Here is a 19,169-nt window from a genome sequence, read left to right as displayed (position 1 = left end):
ATCTGTTTTGTGATGCATTTCCTGTCTATATCAGATTTCTGATTGTGATATAGTATCTGGTTTCGCGATGCATTTCCAATCTATATCAGATTGATTTCTGATCGTTAGGTTGCTAAGTACCTATCTGATTGTTATGTTGATGTTGCGATTTGCGAAGTTGCATATCTGGTTGTGATGTTGTAAAGTATTTGCATAGTATCTGCTTGTGATTTGGCAAAACCAGGATGGTATATACAGATTCTGAACGATGCTCACAATTATATAATTTATTGAAAGGGTTCTGCAACTTGGTATCATTGTACATCAGGGAGATCGGCTAATGAACTACTACTACGTGAGAAGTTCATCGGCTAATGAACTACTATCACGACCAGTTCAGCACTGAAGAACAGTAGAACATGCTCAGTGGTCTATGCCAATGATAACTTTACCAATCAAGCTAGGTATCTGACTAGCCCATTACGCATAACGAAAAAAAAAATCATCATTTTTACAGGAACACAATAGCATAGAAATACATTCTTTGTTAGCAGAAAATTATTTCAACAGGGCGATTCATCCCGGCTTTGAGTTGCTTCACAATTGTGATCTTTTCATCATTATTCTGTGGAAACATGGATATTGAAGGATAAATTGGGTTGTCCATTGCTTCACAGTCTTCACAGGGATCTCTGTCTTCTAAAATAACTGACTTTAAGTTCGGAGCACGCTCAATGATAGCTCTTATGAAATCCAAGTGTTCTCTTATTATTTGGTTGAATCCACCAAATTCTAACCTCTCTAGTTGCAAATAATGTATCGAGCCATCCAACTGTGCAGCATCCCACAAATCATTTCTTCTTTCAGACAATTGTTTTCTATTCTCAGTACCCTCGTCACATGCATGGTTCCACACCTACATTCAGATATAAGAAAACATTTGACATCATGCGTACTAATCATCAGAAAGACTTGAATGAGAACATAGCTGAAACCAAATCATGATAAAAAAACAAGAAAAATGACAGCATAACCTTGACACCAAAAACCTTAACGGATGGTGCGGATTCAAGGAGAACCAATGTCCATAGGAGATCAAATTTCACATAGATCCCATGCAGAAATAACTTTGTTATCTTGTTCAAGGCGGAGCGTAGCTTTTTTCCTTCAGGTGTAATCCAAATCTAGGTAAAATTAACAAAATAAACAAGGAATTATTTCTATGCACAAAAAGCTCTTAATCAGGCCAACACTTGTGTACTCAATAACCCTGGTGCCAATAGTAACGGCACAATGCTACTCTAAAAGATAATCTGAGTATTTGAGATTTGGTCGGGGAAAAAAAGGATCAAACAATACCTGCCATTAAGATCAAATCACACAAAAAAAAAGCTTTTAAAATGCTCTTTCAGTTTCAGTGCAAATTTCATAGCAACATGTAGCCAACAGCCACCACCATATGACATTAATAAAGATGACTTTCCATGTAATTAAATTAGTAAATTACTTACCACCTCTCCTTGGAAATCCAAAGCAATATCCTGTACATTTGCAGTACCATGAAGAAGATCAGTCAATTTGAACCCCGACTGGATACGTGACGTCGCACAAACAAGGCGTAGTTCCTCAAGGCAAGGAACTACACCAAAAGATAGGGGAGCCCCTGATAAGCGCCATGAGTCACAGTATAGCTGCTCTAGTTTAGGTAGGCAGAGAAACTCTACGGTCTTGACATAGCACGAGTTGAGTTCAACGAAGCGGAGTTTTGAATTCGGCATATCCAGCTTCAATGTTGATGAATCCCGAAGTTCACAATAATAGAGAGTTAGATGCTGCAGCTGATCACAGCTGATTATTAGTTGATGCAGATCTTGTTCAGAAAACCTTGCCGTACACAGGAGGAGTTTCGTGAGGCAACATGACAGACTACGAGATATATTAAAAAATTCCACTAAGCTCTTTGCATGCAGCAGCATATCACTAGACGTGCAATCTACACTCCGCTTCTCAGTTGTGATAGCAAGCTCCACGCTCTTTACTTTACCACTGTCAATAGCATTGCAAACTAGCTCACCGATGTTAAACAAATAATCTAATGATGTCTCCAAATCAGTGGGCAAGCAGAACCTGAGGTTTAGCTTTTTAATGATAGATTCGCTCCGAGGAGAACCAAATAAACTGCTCATCAATTTAACTAGAACAGCCATCGCTTCATCGGCCGACATTGAGGAATTTTGGTGGATGAATTCATCTGCATCTAAGTCGACATCAGAGAGCAAAAGAGGCAGGTGCTTCCACCGTGTCGACAGGACACTGGTCCTTAGAACTGTGCGCATATCAACTCTTTCTAGGATAGAGAGTAAGATATGATCCGGCAATTGGTTGAATCTACCTTGGTCCTACACCAATAAAGTGCTCAATCATTTAAACTGAAGTTTAAAATGTTCTCTTAATTTTACAAGAAAGACTAAACATATAAAGGATGGTATGAGGTTTATTTACACTGGAAAAACTACTAACAAAAATTACTAACAGAGAGAGGGAAAGAGACTTACATAGCTTTGGATGCTATTGGACTGCATGACTACTGACAATGGGGCTTTTCCACTCGGATGGTATGCAAATATGAGATCAGTGTTATTGTCGAGCTTATTTATAAAGGGAATTTCACCAGCCTCAGAGCCTGATTCGAATTAGGGCACTTACTTGTATATGCTCGAATTGGATTCATACTGAAATTGAAAAACCGACTTGGTAATTAACTTATGTCGAATCGGTTTATCCTTGGAAAAACAAGGAAATTTACCCTCAGAAACCAAGAAAACAAGGGATATTCCATTGATTTCTATCACTTCGATCACAGAAGAAGATCAATGCTTCTTTTCTCCTGTATTTTCTTGAGAACCCGCAGAGAGCATCGATGCATATTCTGAAAAGTGAAAACCAGCAGCAAAAGATGAATTTAAAACACGCCCAGGAAAGGACGATAAAAATACGAACTACCTGTCCGCAAAGCCACTAGATCATCGATCCTACGAACGAGGAAACAGGAGAGAGAGGACGGCGACGGCGGCGGCGGCGGCTAGGGCAACCGGCATCGAACACCGGACACCGGAGTTGCTGCTGAAATAGGTTGCAGTCGCACCCATCCGGGGATAGTTTTGGGCCGTGGCCTAAACGGAGTTAAAGCCCGTGCGAATATTACGGTTGGAAAAAGTACACCGAAGGTCCCTCAACTTGTCATCGGGATACGAAAATATCCTCAAACCGTAAAACAGATATACGGGGTCTCTTAACTATGCAAAACCGGTAACCCGAGGTCCTTTGGTGGTTTTGACCCCGGTTTTAGTCTACGTGACGGCTGAGTCAGCGGAGGACCCACAAATCAGTTCTCCACGTCACCCTCTCTCTTTCCCTTTCTTTTTTTTTTCACTTCTTTTTCCTCTCCTCTTTGCGGGGCTGAGCGGCGGCCGGCTTGTTTCCCACGTGGACACCTGATATATGGGTCCCACGTGGGTCCCTTAACTATACAAAATCTGGACTCAAGTTTTAGCTTGTTTCCCTAACCGAGCCGAGCCAAGCTAAGCCAAGCCTAATTTTGTTGCGAACCACTACAAGCCGAGCCGTCGTTTCCACTCCTAGTGCGAGTATTACTGAAAGTATATACTTCAAATATAAATATACGTAAGGACAGTATTGGGTTTATTTACTCGGGCAACAAACAAACAAACACCCATAATATTTTAAAGAATATTGATTGCCGACAGGTAGTTTTGTGGAGCATCAATATCTAATCACATTTTAATCACGGATGTTTTGTGGAACTGCTGAAACCTCCGACCATTTATTTTTCAGTTCTCAATTATCTACATACTAATGGGATTTGAATACTTGAGTGGACCATTTACAATTCACTTCTCCCTTATCTACGTACTCCAGCTGTTACAATTCTGGAGGGGCAAGTAGTAGTGTTCGGAGACTTGGAGTAGCTGCTCTGCAATGGTGCTTGCGCACTACACCCATCTCTGTGATAGTGCAAGTGTTAGTGTGACCTTCAAGGATAGTCGATTTTGTTCAAAAACCAGGATGGTTATAAGCAATTTTTCTCAGGGATACGTGAATCTGTTAAAGCTTAGGAATACGGATGCGGATAACTCGATCCTTTATTACTCCCTCCGTTACATTTTAAGTGCAGCCACGGTTTTCCGCACCCAACTTTGACCGTGTGTTTTATTTGAAAAATTTTTGAAAAAATTTAAAAACATAAGTCACAAGTAAATATTATTCATATTTTATCATCCCATAACAACAAAAATACTTAAATAAGACGGACGATCAAAAGTTGGACATGGAAACTTATGATTGCACTTATGGGACGGAGGGAGTACAACGGGAGGAGAAAGATGGTTACTCGCCGGAGTCGATCCTCGGGGAAGCAGATGTCGCCGGCGAACTCGCGGTTGGGCTGCTTTTCTATCGCCTCATGGGCCCAAAATTTGGGCCTAGTGTGGCCCATACGAACATTTCCAGCCCAGGGGTTATGGGCCGGCCCAATACGATGGCTATATATACGACCTCGAGTTGCGAGTCCGAGCAGGGAGACACGGAGAGCAGTGAGCAGTGTGCAAGTCCCGACCGCGCCGCCTCCATTCTTCCGCCGCCGCCGCCGCCGGAGTCGCGATGGAGTGGTCCCGGAGCGCCGAGAGTCGGTAAGAAGGCTTCGCGCGCGCGCGCGCGAGCGCTCTAGATCTCATCTGGTTTCGCGGGCTGCTAACCCTTGTTGCGTTTCGATCGTTTCAGTGGCGTCCAGGGAAAACCGCATCGCAAGATCATCCGCGATGACAAGAAGAAGCGCATCCAGGCCGGGATCGCGAGCGACGACGAGGGCGATGATGAGGTCGTCGTGTTCTCCGAGAAGGAGGAGGCTGCGATGGCTAAGATCTTCGACAAGGTCAAGGCGAAGATGCCCGCCGACACGCCAGCCGCCGACGACGCCCCGCCGCCGCCCGCCCCTGCGACGATCGGCGCCGCCCTCGCCCCATCGACCGCCCCCGCCCCCGCCGCGTCGACGACCTCGCCCGCGACTCCATGACCGTGTCCGCGCCGATGACCCCCACCGCCACTACGTCAACGGCCAACTCCACTGATCACTGATGCCTATAGTCAATGTTTGCTTAGGGATGCTATTATGCTATCTATCGTCTAGTGTTGCTTAATTAGAAGGTACGAGGCTTAGATCGTACTACTAACTGTCCCAGGCTACCAATGGATGAATGTTGCGAAGTATTTGCGATGAACCTTCGTGATGCATTTCCTATCTACTGGATATATGATTGTGCTTGTGATTTGGGAAAAGTTTGATCTTTGGTCTCTGATTGTGCTTGTGATCTGGCAAAAGTTTGATCTTTGGACTCTGATTGTGCTTCTGATTTGGCAAAAGTTTTGATCTTTTGTCTGGATATCTGATTGTGCTTGTTATTTGGCAAAATCAGGATGACATGGATAGATTGAACAATGCTCACAATTATATAATTGATTGTCTTCATTGATTAGCTGATTGAAGTCATTGAACGTGGTCTGCAGCTGGTCTCCATTTCAGCTAAAATGTAGGTCGTGTCGTAGAAACAAATGGAGAGTGGAAACCATACCATTTGTTTTAGCTTTTAGCTGATCAATGGAGGCTGCCATATTGTCCAGAGCTATTCAGACATGCAATGGGAAGAATTGGGAAAAAGTTAGGTGCGTTTCAGAGCTGTTCAGACATACAATGGGATGCATTGGTTCTATTAGTGCATTGGTTCAATTTGGCATACTTTGTCCTTACTCTTTATCATAGTATTTCTACTATCTTTTAGCTGTCATATTTTTTGTTTTTCTTCAACTTTGTTGCGGTTGTTTTTTGTATGCTGGAAAATATAAACAAAATAGCCTTCTAAAGTCCAATTCATATATCATTTTACTGATTTTTTTTTGAGAGATGAAATAACATAGGGGGAGCACCTTCAAAAGTGTGACCTTTGGTATCTATATCACTGCATTTTATATAGCCTACCATGCATATGTTGGACTCCCTTGGATTTTTTTTTAATTTTTACACATTAGCTTTGTGATTACATACAGTTATATGTCAATACATGTCAGGTTGTAACAGGAGTAATATTTCACAATATTATACTTGATATATAATACATTTTTACCATATTGTTCTCAAGCCCACCTTGCGCTACAATTGTTTAGTACTTCAGTGCAGTAGGATATCTTAAGCCACGCAAGCATTTTTTTCCCCTCTTTGATGCTATCACAACTCATGTACAGTAAAGCATTGTGCTGTTTCATTAGCTTACACTCTAGTCATGCTTCTCTGGCATTCTTTTTCCTACCCTGTTGATGAGGTTCCTGTATATTGTTAAAAATCCAAGCTTTGACAGAGGACCTTCTAATTTTCCAGCTTGCGGATAGAACCGATGTACAATGCTTGCACAGGTGGCAATTAAAAGGTTCTACACCCTGAATTGGTCAAAGGGCCATGGTCCAAAGAAGTAAGCATGCTAGTCCATTTATTTTCATTTCTTATATAATATTGGTTAGTCATCTTATACTCACAATGACATGTTCCCCTTTTCAGGAAGATGAGATCATTGTTCAGATGGTAAACAAACTTGGACCGAAGAAATGGTTAACCATTGCTCAAGCTTTGCCTGGACGTATAGGAAAGCAATGTCGGGAACAGTAATGCCATGAAAATTACTTATTTGTATTTAATTTTAGTCCATCTAGCTTGCACCGAAAAGAAAATGATATAACAAGAAATTTTAAGGGGCTCAATAGAGTAGCTTCTTTGTGCTAGCAACTACTACTTACTTCTAGTCCTTTGTTCTGCAGATGAATGCAAGAGTTGAACGCCGTTCTGCAACAAAAGTAGCTACTACTTATGATGATCTGTCAGGCAATTTAGTAATTACTTCCAGTTTCTGATGATATTTAGCTTGTTTGTAGTACCATAATTCATTGAGGATAAAAGGTAGCAACACCTTTATAATTTGTGAGATGGATCAGTTGGAAGCAGGTGTAAGTCCAGTAAATTTAGCATTACATCCTAAACTAAACCAAGTTAATGCCCTGAGTGTCTGAGTGTAGCAAGTGCCTTTTAACCATGTTGGCATCTATGAAATATGGGGGATGGGCAGACTGGGGCAAAATGGCAAATAAGTTTTGCCGATGATCTTGTTCTTATCTATAATGTTGTTTGTTGCAGCAACCTGCAAGTATTCTTTTTGCCGGGACGGCCAAAGGTAGGCCGGCCAATTTCATTAAGATTGAGGGAAATAAAGTTTTAATTACAATGACATAAAGGATGTCGCGCCGGTCTCAAGCAAACTCAAGCCCGGAAAGAAAAGGAAAAAATAGGGCAGGTCCGGCCTCTCATCGGGATTACTCGCTAGCCTGGGAGAAAATCCCTGCTGCCCTCCAAATTGCGATTTCCTCGTTGATGTCATCCGCTAGCCGGTCAACCGACTTGGCGATGTGTTGAAAGATCCTTGTATTTCGCTCTTTCCAGATAAGCCAACAAATTAGCATGAACAGACTATCGAAATCCGTCCTATACGTGTTCTGAAAACGTCGTCTTGTCGCGATCCACCAATCTGCAAGCGGCATGCCATCTTCCGCAGGGATTGCAATGCTAATGTTGCACCAACGTCTCAGCTTGCACCAAACCGCCGCCGTATAATCACAGGACACAAGCAAATGATGGCAGTCTTCGTTCTCGCGCTGGCATAGGGAGCAAATGGCGTCATGCGGCCATTTTCTCTTTGCCAGGTTGTCCGCCGTGAGACAGCGGCCCTTGAGTGCAATCCACATGAAGAAGCGAACACGCGACGGCACCCTGGAGTGCCACTGCGTGTCCCCGTAGGAACAGTCCTCTGTCGCTATGAAAAATAGATCATACGCCGAGGCCACTGAGAAATTACCATCAACAGTCAACTTCCATTTGATCGTGTCAGCCATCTGCTGCAGTGACACGTCGTGAACTTCATCCCAAAGTTGGAAGAATTCACCCAGAGCTTCATTGGACAAGGCACCTTGTAATTGGCGAACCCATCTGTTAACAATCAGGGCATCAGCTACTGTTAGCTTGGCATGGCTCACATGAGAAAACAACACCGGCCACCTCCAGGCGAAGCAACCTTTCCCTGTCCAATTGTCTGTCCAAAACTGTGTGTTCACCCCGTCACCAATGATGTGCTCAGCAACGGATCGAAAGATCTCTTCCACATCGCTTCCAGGACGGAAAGTTGCTAAGGTCCAGGGTCTATCCTTCTGCTCCAAGGATTTTGCAAGCCATTTCAACCGGAGAGCTTGACCGAACAAATTAAGATCTTTGACACCAAGTCCCCCTTTCTCGATGGGTGAGCAAACCTTTCGCCACGAAACTAGGCAATGCCCGCCGCTGATCTCTTCCTGTCCTTTCCAAAGAAACCCGCGGCACTTCCGCTCGATGTCCTTAATCGCCCATCGCGGTAGCTGCAGGACTGTCATGTAGTGCACCGGCAGCGCCATTAGGACCGACTTGATCAAGCACAGTCGCTGTAGCGCCCGTTCCGTCGTGGCGCCTAGCGGAAAAACTAGCTCATAAAAATCCTATTTGCGAAATCCGTTTCTTTGCTTGTTGTCTAGTGCCCGTGCCATCTCAGATCTCAAATCCCCGAGCCATCGTCGAGTTCAATCCCGAATCCAAATCCTTCCCAAATCAAATCCCTCCGCAAAAGTCTAATTCGCCTCCCTAGGGTTCGATGGGCCGAATCCCTCTCGGCCCATCTCCCCCTCCCTCCCCGGCTCTCTCTCTCTCTCTCCCTCTCCCCGCTCTGCCAGAGCGCTGCACGCGCGTGCGCGCGAGCCGCGCGGAGCCGAGCCCTCCCTCCCGCTTCCCGCTGCCGTTCCCGCCGACGCCGCCAAATCGTCGCTGCGCGCCGTTGCTTCCCGCGCGCGCGCGCGCCGTGGTGGCCGACCGCCTGGTCGCCGCCGCCGTCAGCCTCTGCCGCGCCTGCCGTCCGTGTCGCCGCTCCGCTCCAAGCCGCCTCCGCCGTCATCGCCGTCGTCATCGACTCGGCCCCGCCACTCCCCGCGCGTGCCTCCAAGGGACGGAGGCAGAGCCCCCCCCCCTCTGCCGCGTCGCCCCCGCTCCCTCCTCCTTTTCCCAAAGTGGCAAGGGACAAGCTCCCTTTCTCCCTTCCTTTTTCTTTCTTTCTCTTCCTCCGCCGGCGTCATTCCCCTCCTCCCTGTCGCCGATTTGGCCGCTAGCCGGAGCGCCAGCTCGCTGGCTTGACCGTCCAATGTCGGTTCCCCTCCCCCAAACCGACATCGCCGCCCTATAAACCCAGGCGCCCTCCCTTCCTTTTTCCCTCCCAATCTTCCCCGTTTTCCGCCCGCGCCATTGCCGTCTCTCTCGCCGACCGCCGCCGTCACATGTGCTGGAGGAGCCGGCACGAGCAAGGACGCGGAAGGGGACTCCGGGCGCGCCCTCTTCTTCCTCTTCCCCGGCCCGAGGCCGGAGAGATCGCTCCCGCGCCGTCGGTTCTCGTCACTGCGCCCTCTTCCCCGCACGGTAGTGTCTCCCTCCGTTCTCCCTTCTCGTTCCATCTCCTCCTCTTAGACTCGGATAGTAGCACGAGTAGCCTCCCCGTAGCTAGCTGGCGCTGCCCCGACCGTTGCCGCCGCCCGCTGTGTGCTCGCCGCCGTCGCCGCCCGTGCTCCGTAGCACCCGCTCGTCGCCGGCCTCGCTCGGCATAGCTCCGCCCAATCCGACACTAGCAACGGATTCCCGTAGCCGCGTAGATGCTCTCACCGCCGGGAATCGACCCCTCGTGACCTCGTCGCCGTTTCCCCCTTCCCTCGCCGCCGGTTGCCGCCGCCGCAATCCGCCGCCGTCGAGCATCCCCCGGCAAATCCAAGCCGTTGGCTCGTCTCCTCTCGTCCCGTGCAACCTCCCGGAGTGCTCGCTTTCGCCTATATCGCCGTGGTACGCTCCGCCGCTCGCCGCCGTCGTCCGCCGTCCGTTTCGGCCGACGTCGTCGTCTACCTCCCGCCGGCCCACGTGGCAGCCACGTAGGCGCCACGTCGGCGCCAGCTCGGCCAAGACTGGGTCGAGCCGACCCCAGTCAGCCGCTCCCTCCGGCCCCGCTCGCGCACGCGGTCCACCGTGAGCCGTGAGGCTGCGCGTGGGCCCGCCGCATCCGCGTCCGCCGTGAACCACGCGCGTGCACCGCGTCTCTCTCCCCGAACCCTAGCACGCGCCGCGTGCACCTCGCTCACGGTGAGCCGAGTCGCTGACAAGCGGGTCCCACTCGGGACCACGCGGAATGGACCCGGCCCACCGGCTCTCTCTCCCTTCCCCGCCCGCACGCGCCATGGGCCGCCTTCTTGGGCCGGCCGGCCCATTAAGCTTGGCCGAGCCGCCCCTTTCTCTCGGGCCGCGCCCTAGCCGCCCGAGGAAAGTCTAATTCCCCCCCCTCCTTCTTTTCTTTTCTTTTCTTTTTCAAAAAAAAAGGGTTTAAATAAATCCTTTTCCTTTAGATCAAAAATCCAATAATCTTAGAAATTCAATATCTTCCCAACCGTAAGTCCGTTTGACTCCGTTCAACTTCCAAAATTCCTCAAATCTCGAGATCTATCTAATGGCATGCTTAGAGGTCAATAATAGGGCTTTATTTTCGCCGTTTGTTGAGTTGTCCCGTTTCGCGTGTAGTTTCGGTGCCCGAAGACCCGCAGTGCGAGGATTTCGAGGATCAGGCTCAAGATCTCGAGCAAGGCAAGTCACCTTTGATCATCTTGCACCAATAATTTAAATCTAAGTATTTCTTTCCGCAAATTTTGCATGAATAGGATTTACACAAGTAATTCGGCCGCGGCTCGCGAGATAGCCTGCCGGCCCCCAACCCTAATTGCTGCAATTACCCTCCTTGATTTATTGAACACTTAAACCTCCTTTGTCGACTGTGGTGCTTCGATGCATGGGCCTTCGGGCACGGGCATCGGAACACCTCCCCTCAAATTTAAAATATCCAATGATGAGTAAAACTTGGGTTTTACAAAAGACTTGAAAAACCCGACACCTGGGTCGGTGCTTGCGAACTAAATGAATTTCCAAAATCACGGACCGGGGAACGTACCGGGTGTACGGTTTCCCGCTCTTGCACTTAAGGACCGTTTCCTTGGAATTTCATCCGAACATAAGGCAAGTACGACCACATGGGTGCAATGGGACACCCCTGGCTGAGAAATTAGCTAATCAGGGGAGCCTTGATGCCAAGAGACATATGGATTCGCCGGGGTGGTGTCGGGGAGGACCCCTGGGCTTCCTGACACAGTATGGTCTGGGACCTAATCTGGTGTTGGTCTGGGACCCATCTCGTTGGCATATGGTGAACCTGTGTCAGCTTTCGAAATGCCTTGTCATGAAAGCCTTAAGGTCTCTAGTCATGGCCGTTCTGCATGGGCTGGATGATCCGGGTTAGTAATGTCGTGTGGGTAAAGTGTACCCCCTTTGCAGAGGTTATTAAACTGTTCGAACAGCCGTGCCCACGGTCATGGGCGGATGTGAGGTGATTCCTAGCGTAGTTTTGTTTGACTACTGCCTTGTGAAATTTGCTGATGAGGAATGGGTTTGATGCTTGGAAAATCTGCGGCTGATGGGATCAGCCAGGCCCGAGTGGCCGTTTGAAAGCTGTTGGCCGGGTGCCAAACTTGATCAATTCAAAAGACTGATACATTGCACATACTCTGACCGGACACGACGCACTGTCTCATCCGTGTCGTTTGAGAAGCACTCACTTAGCTGTTTCAAAAAGGAGTTTAAATAAAAATCAATTGCAAAAACAACAGCCTTTCCTTTGAAGCCTGCATTAAACACTTATTTCCCATGGCTTGCTGAGTACTCCCGTACTCACCCTTGCCCTATATACATAATCCCCCCCCCCCAGTTGCTGAAGAAGATGAAGCGGATCCCGCTGACGAGGAGTTCTTCCAGGAGCAAGCCGGATACGATGAGTTTTAGGGTTTCGGCCTAGTTCCCAAGTCGCGCCTGTGATGTTTGGTCCAATTCTTGGCTTCCGCTTCCCTTTTGAAATGCAGTTGTGAGCTCGGGATCTGTCCGTAGCCCAACATGACTGTACTCCTACTCTATAATAAAGAGACCTCTGTTGCTGTGATATTCTGTCTTCCTGTGATACCAGCACTGTTTCCTGGGACTGGTATCGATTAACAGGTTAATTTGGAGCGTCACGGGCTAGTTCCACTCGGGACTAGTTCGGGGCGTGACAGTCGCCCATCAATAGACAGCATTTTCGGCTTCCAACCGGCTACCTTCTTTGCCAGCCTATCAAGGATCGGCTGGATCTCGGCCTTCGTCGGTTTCCTAGTGGAGAGAGGGAGTCCAAGATAAGTGATTGGGAACTTTTCCACTCGGCAGGAGAGAATGGATTCAACTTGCACATACTGCTGCTCGTCACATTGGATTGGAGTGATTGCGCTTTTGGAGAAATTGGTTTTGAGACCTGTGGCAGCCCCGAGTAACTCCAGGATACCCTTGATGACTCGAGCTTCTTCAGCTGTAGGGCGGAAAAACAGAACCGCATCGTCGGCATAAACTGAAATTGGTGGCAAATTCTATCGTACGTTGAGGGGCGAGAGCAGTCTTGCCATCCTTGCCTGGGAAACAATAGCTTGCAAGGCATCCATTACTATAACAAAGAGCAGCGGCGACAGTGGGTCACCCTGCCTCAACCCCCTCGCCGGCTTGATTGTGTCTGACAGAACACCATTTATCAATATTCTTGTTTCTGCAGTGAGAAAAACCGCCGAGACCCATCTTCTCCAAAGTGGACCAAAGCCTCTGAACTGTAACATCGACATAAGAAAACCCCAGGAGACAGTGTCGAAAGCTTTCGAGATGTCTAATTTCAGCAACATCATAGCCTTCCTTTGTCTGTGAAATTGTTGTACCAATCCTTTGACGAAGACAAAGTTCTCATGTATGCAGCGTCCCTTGATAAAAGCAGTTTGGGAGGATGGAATGAGGACATTCAGCTTCGGTGCTAACCGCTGCGCCATAATCTTCGCAGCTATCTTAGAGAAACTATGAATCAAACTAATTGGCCTATAATCCTTGAGGAGGGTAGGACTGTCCTTCTTCGCTATTAGCGTGACAATTGCCGAATTCAGTTTCTCCAAGTTCTGACTGTTACCGGTACAGAATTTAGCAAGAGCGCTGATCAATTCAGGTTTAATTATCTCCCAACATCTTTGGTAAAACAAGCCTGTATAACCATCCGGCCCTGGCGACTTTTCATTAGGCAAAGCACGGATAGCCGACCAAATCTCATCTTCAGTGAAAGGACTGTCGAGGCTGGAGAGATCAGTTGTTGCCATCTGAATATGGTGAAATTGCAGCAACTTCGTGTCACTGCACTCAGGGCACATCACTGCAGCAAAGTATTCTCGTGCCAAACTTTGCATGTTATGCTGGGTGGTGGCAATCTTGCCATCATGCTCAAGGATTGGAATGAGAAGCTTCCTCCTTCTCGCCTTTATCTTCAAATGAAAGAATGCAGTTCCTGCATCCCCTTCCCTCAGACTTCTGATTCTAGCCCTTTGTCGCAATCTGATTCTCTCTAGAGAAGCTAGTGCTAAACATCGACCTTTACAGGCGGCACGAAGGTACCTTTCATCATCCGACAGAAGCCGTGACTCTTGTGCGATGTCAAATCTCAGAATTATCTCATTGGCAATCTGCATTTGAAGTCTGAATTTCCTTATCTTCCGCTGACCCCATTTTGAGAGCTGCTTGCATAACCTAGCCAATTTCACATGAAGAACCAGGTAGGGATCATCCAAATCAACAGCCTGATCCCAACTTTCCTGGACCACGTCAGCGAACCCTTCAATTTTCGTCCAGTAAGATTCGAATCTAAACCTTCTTGTTTTTGCCCCAGTGTCTCCGCATGTCAGAAGCCGAGGACAGTGGTCCGAGCCAGAGGAGCTTAACGCCTGCAAATGTGCTTCAGGAAAGGATTCCTCCCACTGTGTGGTGACAAGCACTCTATCAAGCTTCTCCAAGGTGGGGCGCTGTTGCTCATTGCTCCACGTGTACCGCCGGCCAAACAGGTACATAACCCTTAATTCGAGCTCGTTCAGCTTGTTTCTAAAGGCATTCATCATTCTTTGATTGATTCGATTGTTGTTCTTGTCGGCAGCGGCCGCAATCAAGTTGAAATCACCCGTAACCATCCACTGGCCTTGGCAGCAATTTCTTACTTCAATCAACTCATCCAGGAACAACAGCTTTTCTGCATCAAGTTGAGGCCCATACACCGAGGTTAGGAACCATGATCTGTCACCAAGGATCCAGTCAAGCTTGACTGTAATCGACCAGCGCCCTTGGTGAGCAGAAACACCACGGAACATGGTTCCGTTCCAAGCAACTATGACTCCACCTCTGGTTTGCTCTGCCGGAAGAGCAACAAAACTATCAAAAGCAGCACCACAAGTCTCGACGACAATAGATGCATCCACTTCCTCTAATTTGGACTCCTGAAAACATGCAACAGAAACACCACTCGACACAACCGACTCTCTAACAAGGGCTCTTTTGTCAGCATCATTCAGCCCCCTTACATTCCAACACAAAAGACTAAAACAATTAGAGGATGTAGACATGAAACACTAGTGGAACAGCTGCACCTCTTCTGAAACTTCGAGCACTACCGTCAGGCTGGCGAAGCTACGGCGGCGACTCCCTCGCTGCAATCAGTGAGCTCGAGAGGCTGGGCAGCTATGTCCACATCAAGCAATGTCGCCAGGGCCTCCACGTGTTGTGTAGAGAGCGGTTTTTCGAATAGATTCAGGTACTTCTTCACCGAGTCCTCCGTCGCCTCCTCTTCCTCTTGAATAATCCCCAGCTTCTTCATGTTCACCGCCTTCGCCTTAGTGATGGTGTGGCGCTGCGCCCCCGAGCCCTGCTGTTGGAACCTCGGGCTCCGCCAAGGAGTGAAGTCCGGCGGGATGACGTTGCAACGATTGCTGCGCGTGCTTGTGGTCGGAACAGATGCAGGTGGCCGCACGCCCAGGACCGAGGCTGGCGGCGTTGCTGAGATCGAGTCGAGGAAGTCCTGTAGTCGCTCATCCGCGTGCGCAGGCTGCGGCGGCCCATCCCGCCGTCTTCCGTAGACCAGCGGCAGCCCAGCAACCAGTAGCGGGCCAGTCGAAGTAGCTTCCAATGGTGACCCAGTCTGCACCAGGTCTTGCGGCCCAGCTAGCGGCCGAGAGGCCAGCTCAGCCGGCCCGCTATCGCCTCCTGGCCACGGGCCGTTTTGTCCCTGGTCAGCGTCCGGGCCCAGGGCACGTTCTGGCCCAGAAGCCGACGACTCCTTACACGGAGGATTCAGTTCTTCAAGCGGCATCGCCCGTTCAGCGTTCCCGCCAACGCTCTCCGGCTCCCCATCCTCCAGCACCGCCGAGACCGCCATTAATGCAGCCCCATTCTCCTGCGTATCCTTGACAAGATCTTCAAACTGTAGCTTCTTGGCTACAGCGCCCAGTGCTGCAGACCAATGTGAACACAGACCGGCAGGTGCAGACGCAGGTTGCATGCCTATGCCGCTCATGACAGGCTCCTCGTGTGGCGCGCCCTGCACCGCGTCCACTGAAACCACAGATGGATCCATCCCCGTTGGCTCCCCATTCGCCTCGTCAGCAGGTGGTTGAACACCGACTCCGTGCCCCCCCTCAGTCACCGGTGCCGCCGGCGAGGTCTGCGACACAGCGACGCCACCGCCTTCGTGCTCCTCCATGGAAAGCGAAATAGGGCTTCCTCCTGGGATCACCACCGTCGGAAGGCCCCAAGAGTCATCTGCCATGTTTGATTGAGCAGCCAGCAAAAGAGCAGCCTCCGGCGCATCTCCAGCAGTTTGACATGTCGCCGGCACGGACTCGTCTCCCAGCCGCGAGTCCGCTTGCGTCCGCGGCAACAACTGTGGCGAGAACCAGATCCCTCCACCACCACCAGTCAGTTCCAGGGAACCTGGCCTCATCTGCACAGGGTCTCTCGTCGCAATGTCGCTCGCCGCAGTGTCCGCCGCCGCCAGTCCACCATCCCCAACATCGATCCCCGTCCCCTGCGCCAGCCCCGCCACCACGACTTCGTCTACCCTCACTGCCTCCGCCGGTTTGGCGGCAATCCGATCCGTCGTGGACCAGACGCGCCCTGGAAGGCCGCCCGCAGCCCCAGATGCACAACCGAAAGAACGACCGCCGCCTTGTTCAGACGACCAGGGGCCTGTGCCGTCTGTTCGACCCGCCCAACAGGAGAAGGTCACGCGCCGCGGCACGTCGCCGTTGTCATCATCATCGGAACCCATGTAGGAGGTGTAGTGGAGTAGCGTGGGGTTGATGATCTCCTCGATGTGCACGATGAGCGCATAAGTTAGGGATTTCTTGTAGAGCGGCGCTCTGGGGATCGAAGTGCGACCTAGGAACCTCTCCCAGCGTGGCGGCCCGCCGGCCGCCCGCTCTGGGATTTCCACCTCCAGCACCGACGGCACCATGCTAGGGTTGGAGAGCCACGCAAATAACGTGAGCACCCTAGCGTCCGCCGGCGTGACCATCTCCACCAGCTCACCCCTGAGTTCGCGCACGATCTGAGCGACCGCTTCCTCTTCCCAGGCGTGCTGCGGCAGCCCCTCCAGCGATAACTTGGTGAAGAACTGCATCTTGGTGCTATCCGCCTGCAACCGCCTATCCCATCGCTTGAAGGAGATGGCCGCCTCCTTGCAGAAGACCTCCTTGGATCGGCTCAGCACCCAGTCACGATCCCTAGTGTTGCGGAACATGATGAGGTAGTCTTCTGGGGTGGTGACCTCGACACGGAAGTTGGACGGGAGGACGCCGCAGTTCACCACCACCTCGACCATCTCCTGAGGGGAGACGTGCGGTTGTGTGCCCAGTACCGAGGCGAGGAGGCCCTTCCTCTCCAGCATGGTCTCGTTCTCCACCATCCTCGGCGTCCACGAGATCGTGCAATGACCTCTCCCGGGACGCAGATCCGGATCCCCCGTGCGACACTCCTTCCTGAGGTACGAAGGCTGCTGCACGCAGATCTGGAAACCAGCCATGTCGGTGACCGCGGCAGGTTGTCCTGCGTCGCGGTCGGCGTGCACGGCGGTCGCGGCAGTGGCCTGCGATGCAGTCGGCGTCGACCTCGTCTCCTCCGCCGGCGCTGCCTTCCTGACAGCACCCGCCGCCTCCCTCGCCGGTCCGTCGCCCGCCGCGCGCGCGAGGATCACCCGACGCCCCGCAGCGGCAGGGAGCGTCACACGCGCCTGCTGGGGCCTCGCCGCCGCCTTGACAGTCACCCCGCCAGCAGGCTTTGGCTCCTCCCTTCCCTTCCCCTTGTCGCGCTCCCTTTCGGCCGGATGGCTGCTCGGACAGCTGCGAGCGAGATGGCCGGTGAACCAACAGTTGTAGCACCGTGTCTGCCTGAAGCAAGTTGTCTTCTGATGGCCTAGACCTAGGCACTTGAAACACCGCCCTTGTAGCCAGCGAGGAACGGGTTTTGACGCCTTCAATGCCGGCCGCTGGTGGGTGGAAGATTGGTGGTCGCTGGACCGCCATGAATGCTGTCTGCCCTTGCGCCGGACCTCAGTCCAGTGACCCTCCGCGTCCTCGAGCTGCTTGGGATGTGCCGTCCGTGTCGGCTCTTTGCGGACCACTTCGCTCCAAGATTGCGCCCCAAAGCGAGACATGGTTGAAGTTGGATGGCCTCCGGCACAGGGATGGCCGCCGCGGCCGAGGTGGCCGACGGCACTCTCACGCAGTCAACCTGACTTCTCTCGAAGCAATTTAACCTGGTCCAACCTGCAAGTATTCTTATTGAGCACATCGGTGATGATCTCGTTTCCCCAGATTATGGCTAAATTGCCATGAATCAGAAGCTGAACACATATATGGAATCTTTGTCATCAGTGTGTAAGGAAGGAATGTGTGCTAAATCAAAGCCCGCAGAACTCATCATGGAAAAATCTTCACACTGCATAAATGTGCATTATGAATATGTGAGCATGTAAGACTTCACACTATCACATATTCTTTTGTTGTTTTGCATCAGATTCTTTTGTTTGGTAATCTTCACATTTCTCAGATTACGTGAAAATTAAATCGCATTAATTTTATGGAAACTGATCTCTAGTGAGTGATGAGTTCCTCCTTTTCTTGATATTAGCAAGCATCAATGCATTGAATTCGTACTCCTGCATGCTTCTGAAGAGTTGTGAAGTCTGCTAAACCAAAACTTAAACTGGGACTTGCAGGTTCAGTGGTGGCATACTTCACTTTACTGATATCTACTTAGATACCTAATCCAATACAAAACTTACGAAGTTAATGCCCATTCTTATCTATGATATCAAAATATTCCTTCAAGAGCTTCCATCTTTAGTCAGAAACTAGAAAACACTTTCTTATCAGATGAATTATCATAAGCCTTTTAAACACTATTTTACTGGAATTAGCACCTGAAATGTTGAATAGAATCCTAGTGATGAAGAATACATTAGGGAATTAAACCCACTTGTTTCCAACTAGTGAAGCCTGAAGAGATTGTTATTTGATCCTTGTTCCTTCGGTTAATTTGTCATTCTGAAATTCTGAACCGTGGCTCTTGTTAGATTGGCTGATACCCCAGGTATCAGCACAGGCTAGAATCTCCTTTAGCATGGAAGTCCCTTGGTTCGTCGATATGCAATTTCAGGTACATTTAGCTCTTTTTCAATTATTTTTCATGTTCATGTATTTGGTGGAATATATTTTGTGCCCGAGATTTTTTTATTATTAATCCCTCATGCTGTCACACATTTGGGACCTTGCTGAATATTATTTTATTTGGTTAGGTTCTTGTGCACATATGTTCCTCCCAGGTTCATACTTTGTCAGCCCAGCTGATAGAACTTAAGATGCTCTAGGATTGGTCCAGACTACTGCTGCTTTGGCAGAGGCCCGTGAGGTGCTGCAAGCAGTGGCCAATGTGACAACATAAGCTCTGATGAAGAAAACATGGAGAATCCAGATGCCAAGAATGACCCAGCAACCAAATTGCAAACAAAAATCATTGTACGCGGTAGTAAACTGCCCTCGCGTTAATA

At 49.6% G+C, this 19,169-nt stretch overlaps 3 protein-coding genes across 3 annotated transcripts; 1 reads left to right on the top strand and 2 right to left on the bottom strand.

Moving 5' to 3' along the window:
* Positions 1–189: 189 nt before the first annotated feature.
* On the bottom strand, positions 190–3,061 carry LOC127767943 (F-box/LRR-repeat protein 13-like). The gene is made up of 5 exons (XM_052293433.1): positions 2,983–3,061; positions 2,535–2,908; positions 1,491–2,378; positions 1,014–1,163; positions 190–895 (listed from the first exon to the last, which is right to left on the bottom strand). Exons 2-5 carry the CDS (start codon positions 2,559–2,561, stop codon positions 527–529), a joined length of 1,434 nt encoding a protein of 477 aa, XP_052149393.1. The 5' UTR covers positions 2,562–2,908; positions 2,983–3,061; the 3' UTR covers positions 190–526.
* Positions 3,062–4,592: 1,531 nt separating this feature from the next.
* On the top strand, positions 4,593–5,304 carry LOC127769067 (uncharacterized). Its single transcript, XM_052294772.1, has 2 exons — positions 4,593–4,688; positions 4,780–5,304. The coding sequence occupies exons 1-2, from the start codon at positions 4,660–4,662 to the stop codon at positions 5,069–5,071; spliced, it is 321 nt and encodes a 106-aa protein (XP_052150732.1). The 5' UTR covers positions 4,593–4,659; the 3' UTR covers positions 5,072–5,304.
* An 8,867-nt stretch (positions 5,305–14,171) lies between these two features.
* LOC127765934 (uncharacterized) lies at positions 14,172–17,735 on the bottom strand. The gene has a single exon (XM_052290914.1). The coding sequence runs from the start codon at positions 17,142–17,144 to the stop codon at positions 14,742–14,744; it is 2,403 nt and encodes an 800-aa protein (XP_052146874.1). The 5' UTR covers positions 17,145–17,735; the 3' UTR covers positions 14,172–14,741.
* Positions 17,736–19,169: the final 1,434 nt, after the last annotated feature.

The sequence above is a fragment of the Oryza glaberrima genome, chromosome 3, assembly GCF_000147395.1.
Source record: "Oryza glaberrima chromosome 3, OglaRS2, whole genome shotgun sequence".
NCBI classification, from domain to species: Eukaryota; Viridiplantae; Streptophyta; class Magnoliopsida; order Poales; family Poaceae; genus Oryza; species Oryza glaberrima.
Note: the sequence above shows the minus strand (reverse complement) of the source record. Positions and strands in the feature narration are given on the sequence as shown.

What these genes read in the sequence shown, in the direction of transcription:
- LOC127767943 (XM_052293433.1), bottom strand. Translation starts at nt 2,561, where the DNA reads ATGCAGTCCAATAGCATCCAAAGCTAT. An exon ending in CCAATAGCATCCAAAGCTAT is followed by an intron (nt 2,379 to 2,534) that starts GTAAGTCTCTTT and finishes TTATTGGTGTAG; the next exon opens with GACCAAGGTAGATTCAACCA. An exon ending in TGGATTTCCAAGGAGAGGTG is followed by an intron (nt 1,164 to 1,490) that starts GTAAGTAATTTA and finishes AATTTTACCTAG; the next exon opens with ATTTGGATTACACCTGAAGG.
- LOC127769067 (XM_052294772.1), top strand. Translation starts at nt 4,660, where the DNA reads ATGGAGTGGTCCCGGAGCGCCGAGAGTCG. An exon ending in TCCCGGAGCGCCGAGAGTCG is followed by an intron (nt 4,689 to 4,779) that starts GTAAGAAGGCTT and finishes CGATCGTTTCAG; the next exon opens with TGGCGTCCAGGGAAAACCGC.
- LOC127765934 (XM_052290914.1), bottom strand. Translation starts at nt 17,144, where the DNA reads ATGGCTGGTTTCCAGATCTGCGTGCAGCAGCCTTCGTACCTCAGGAAG.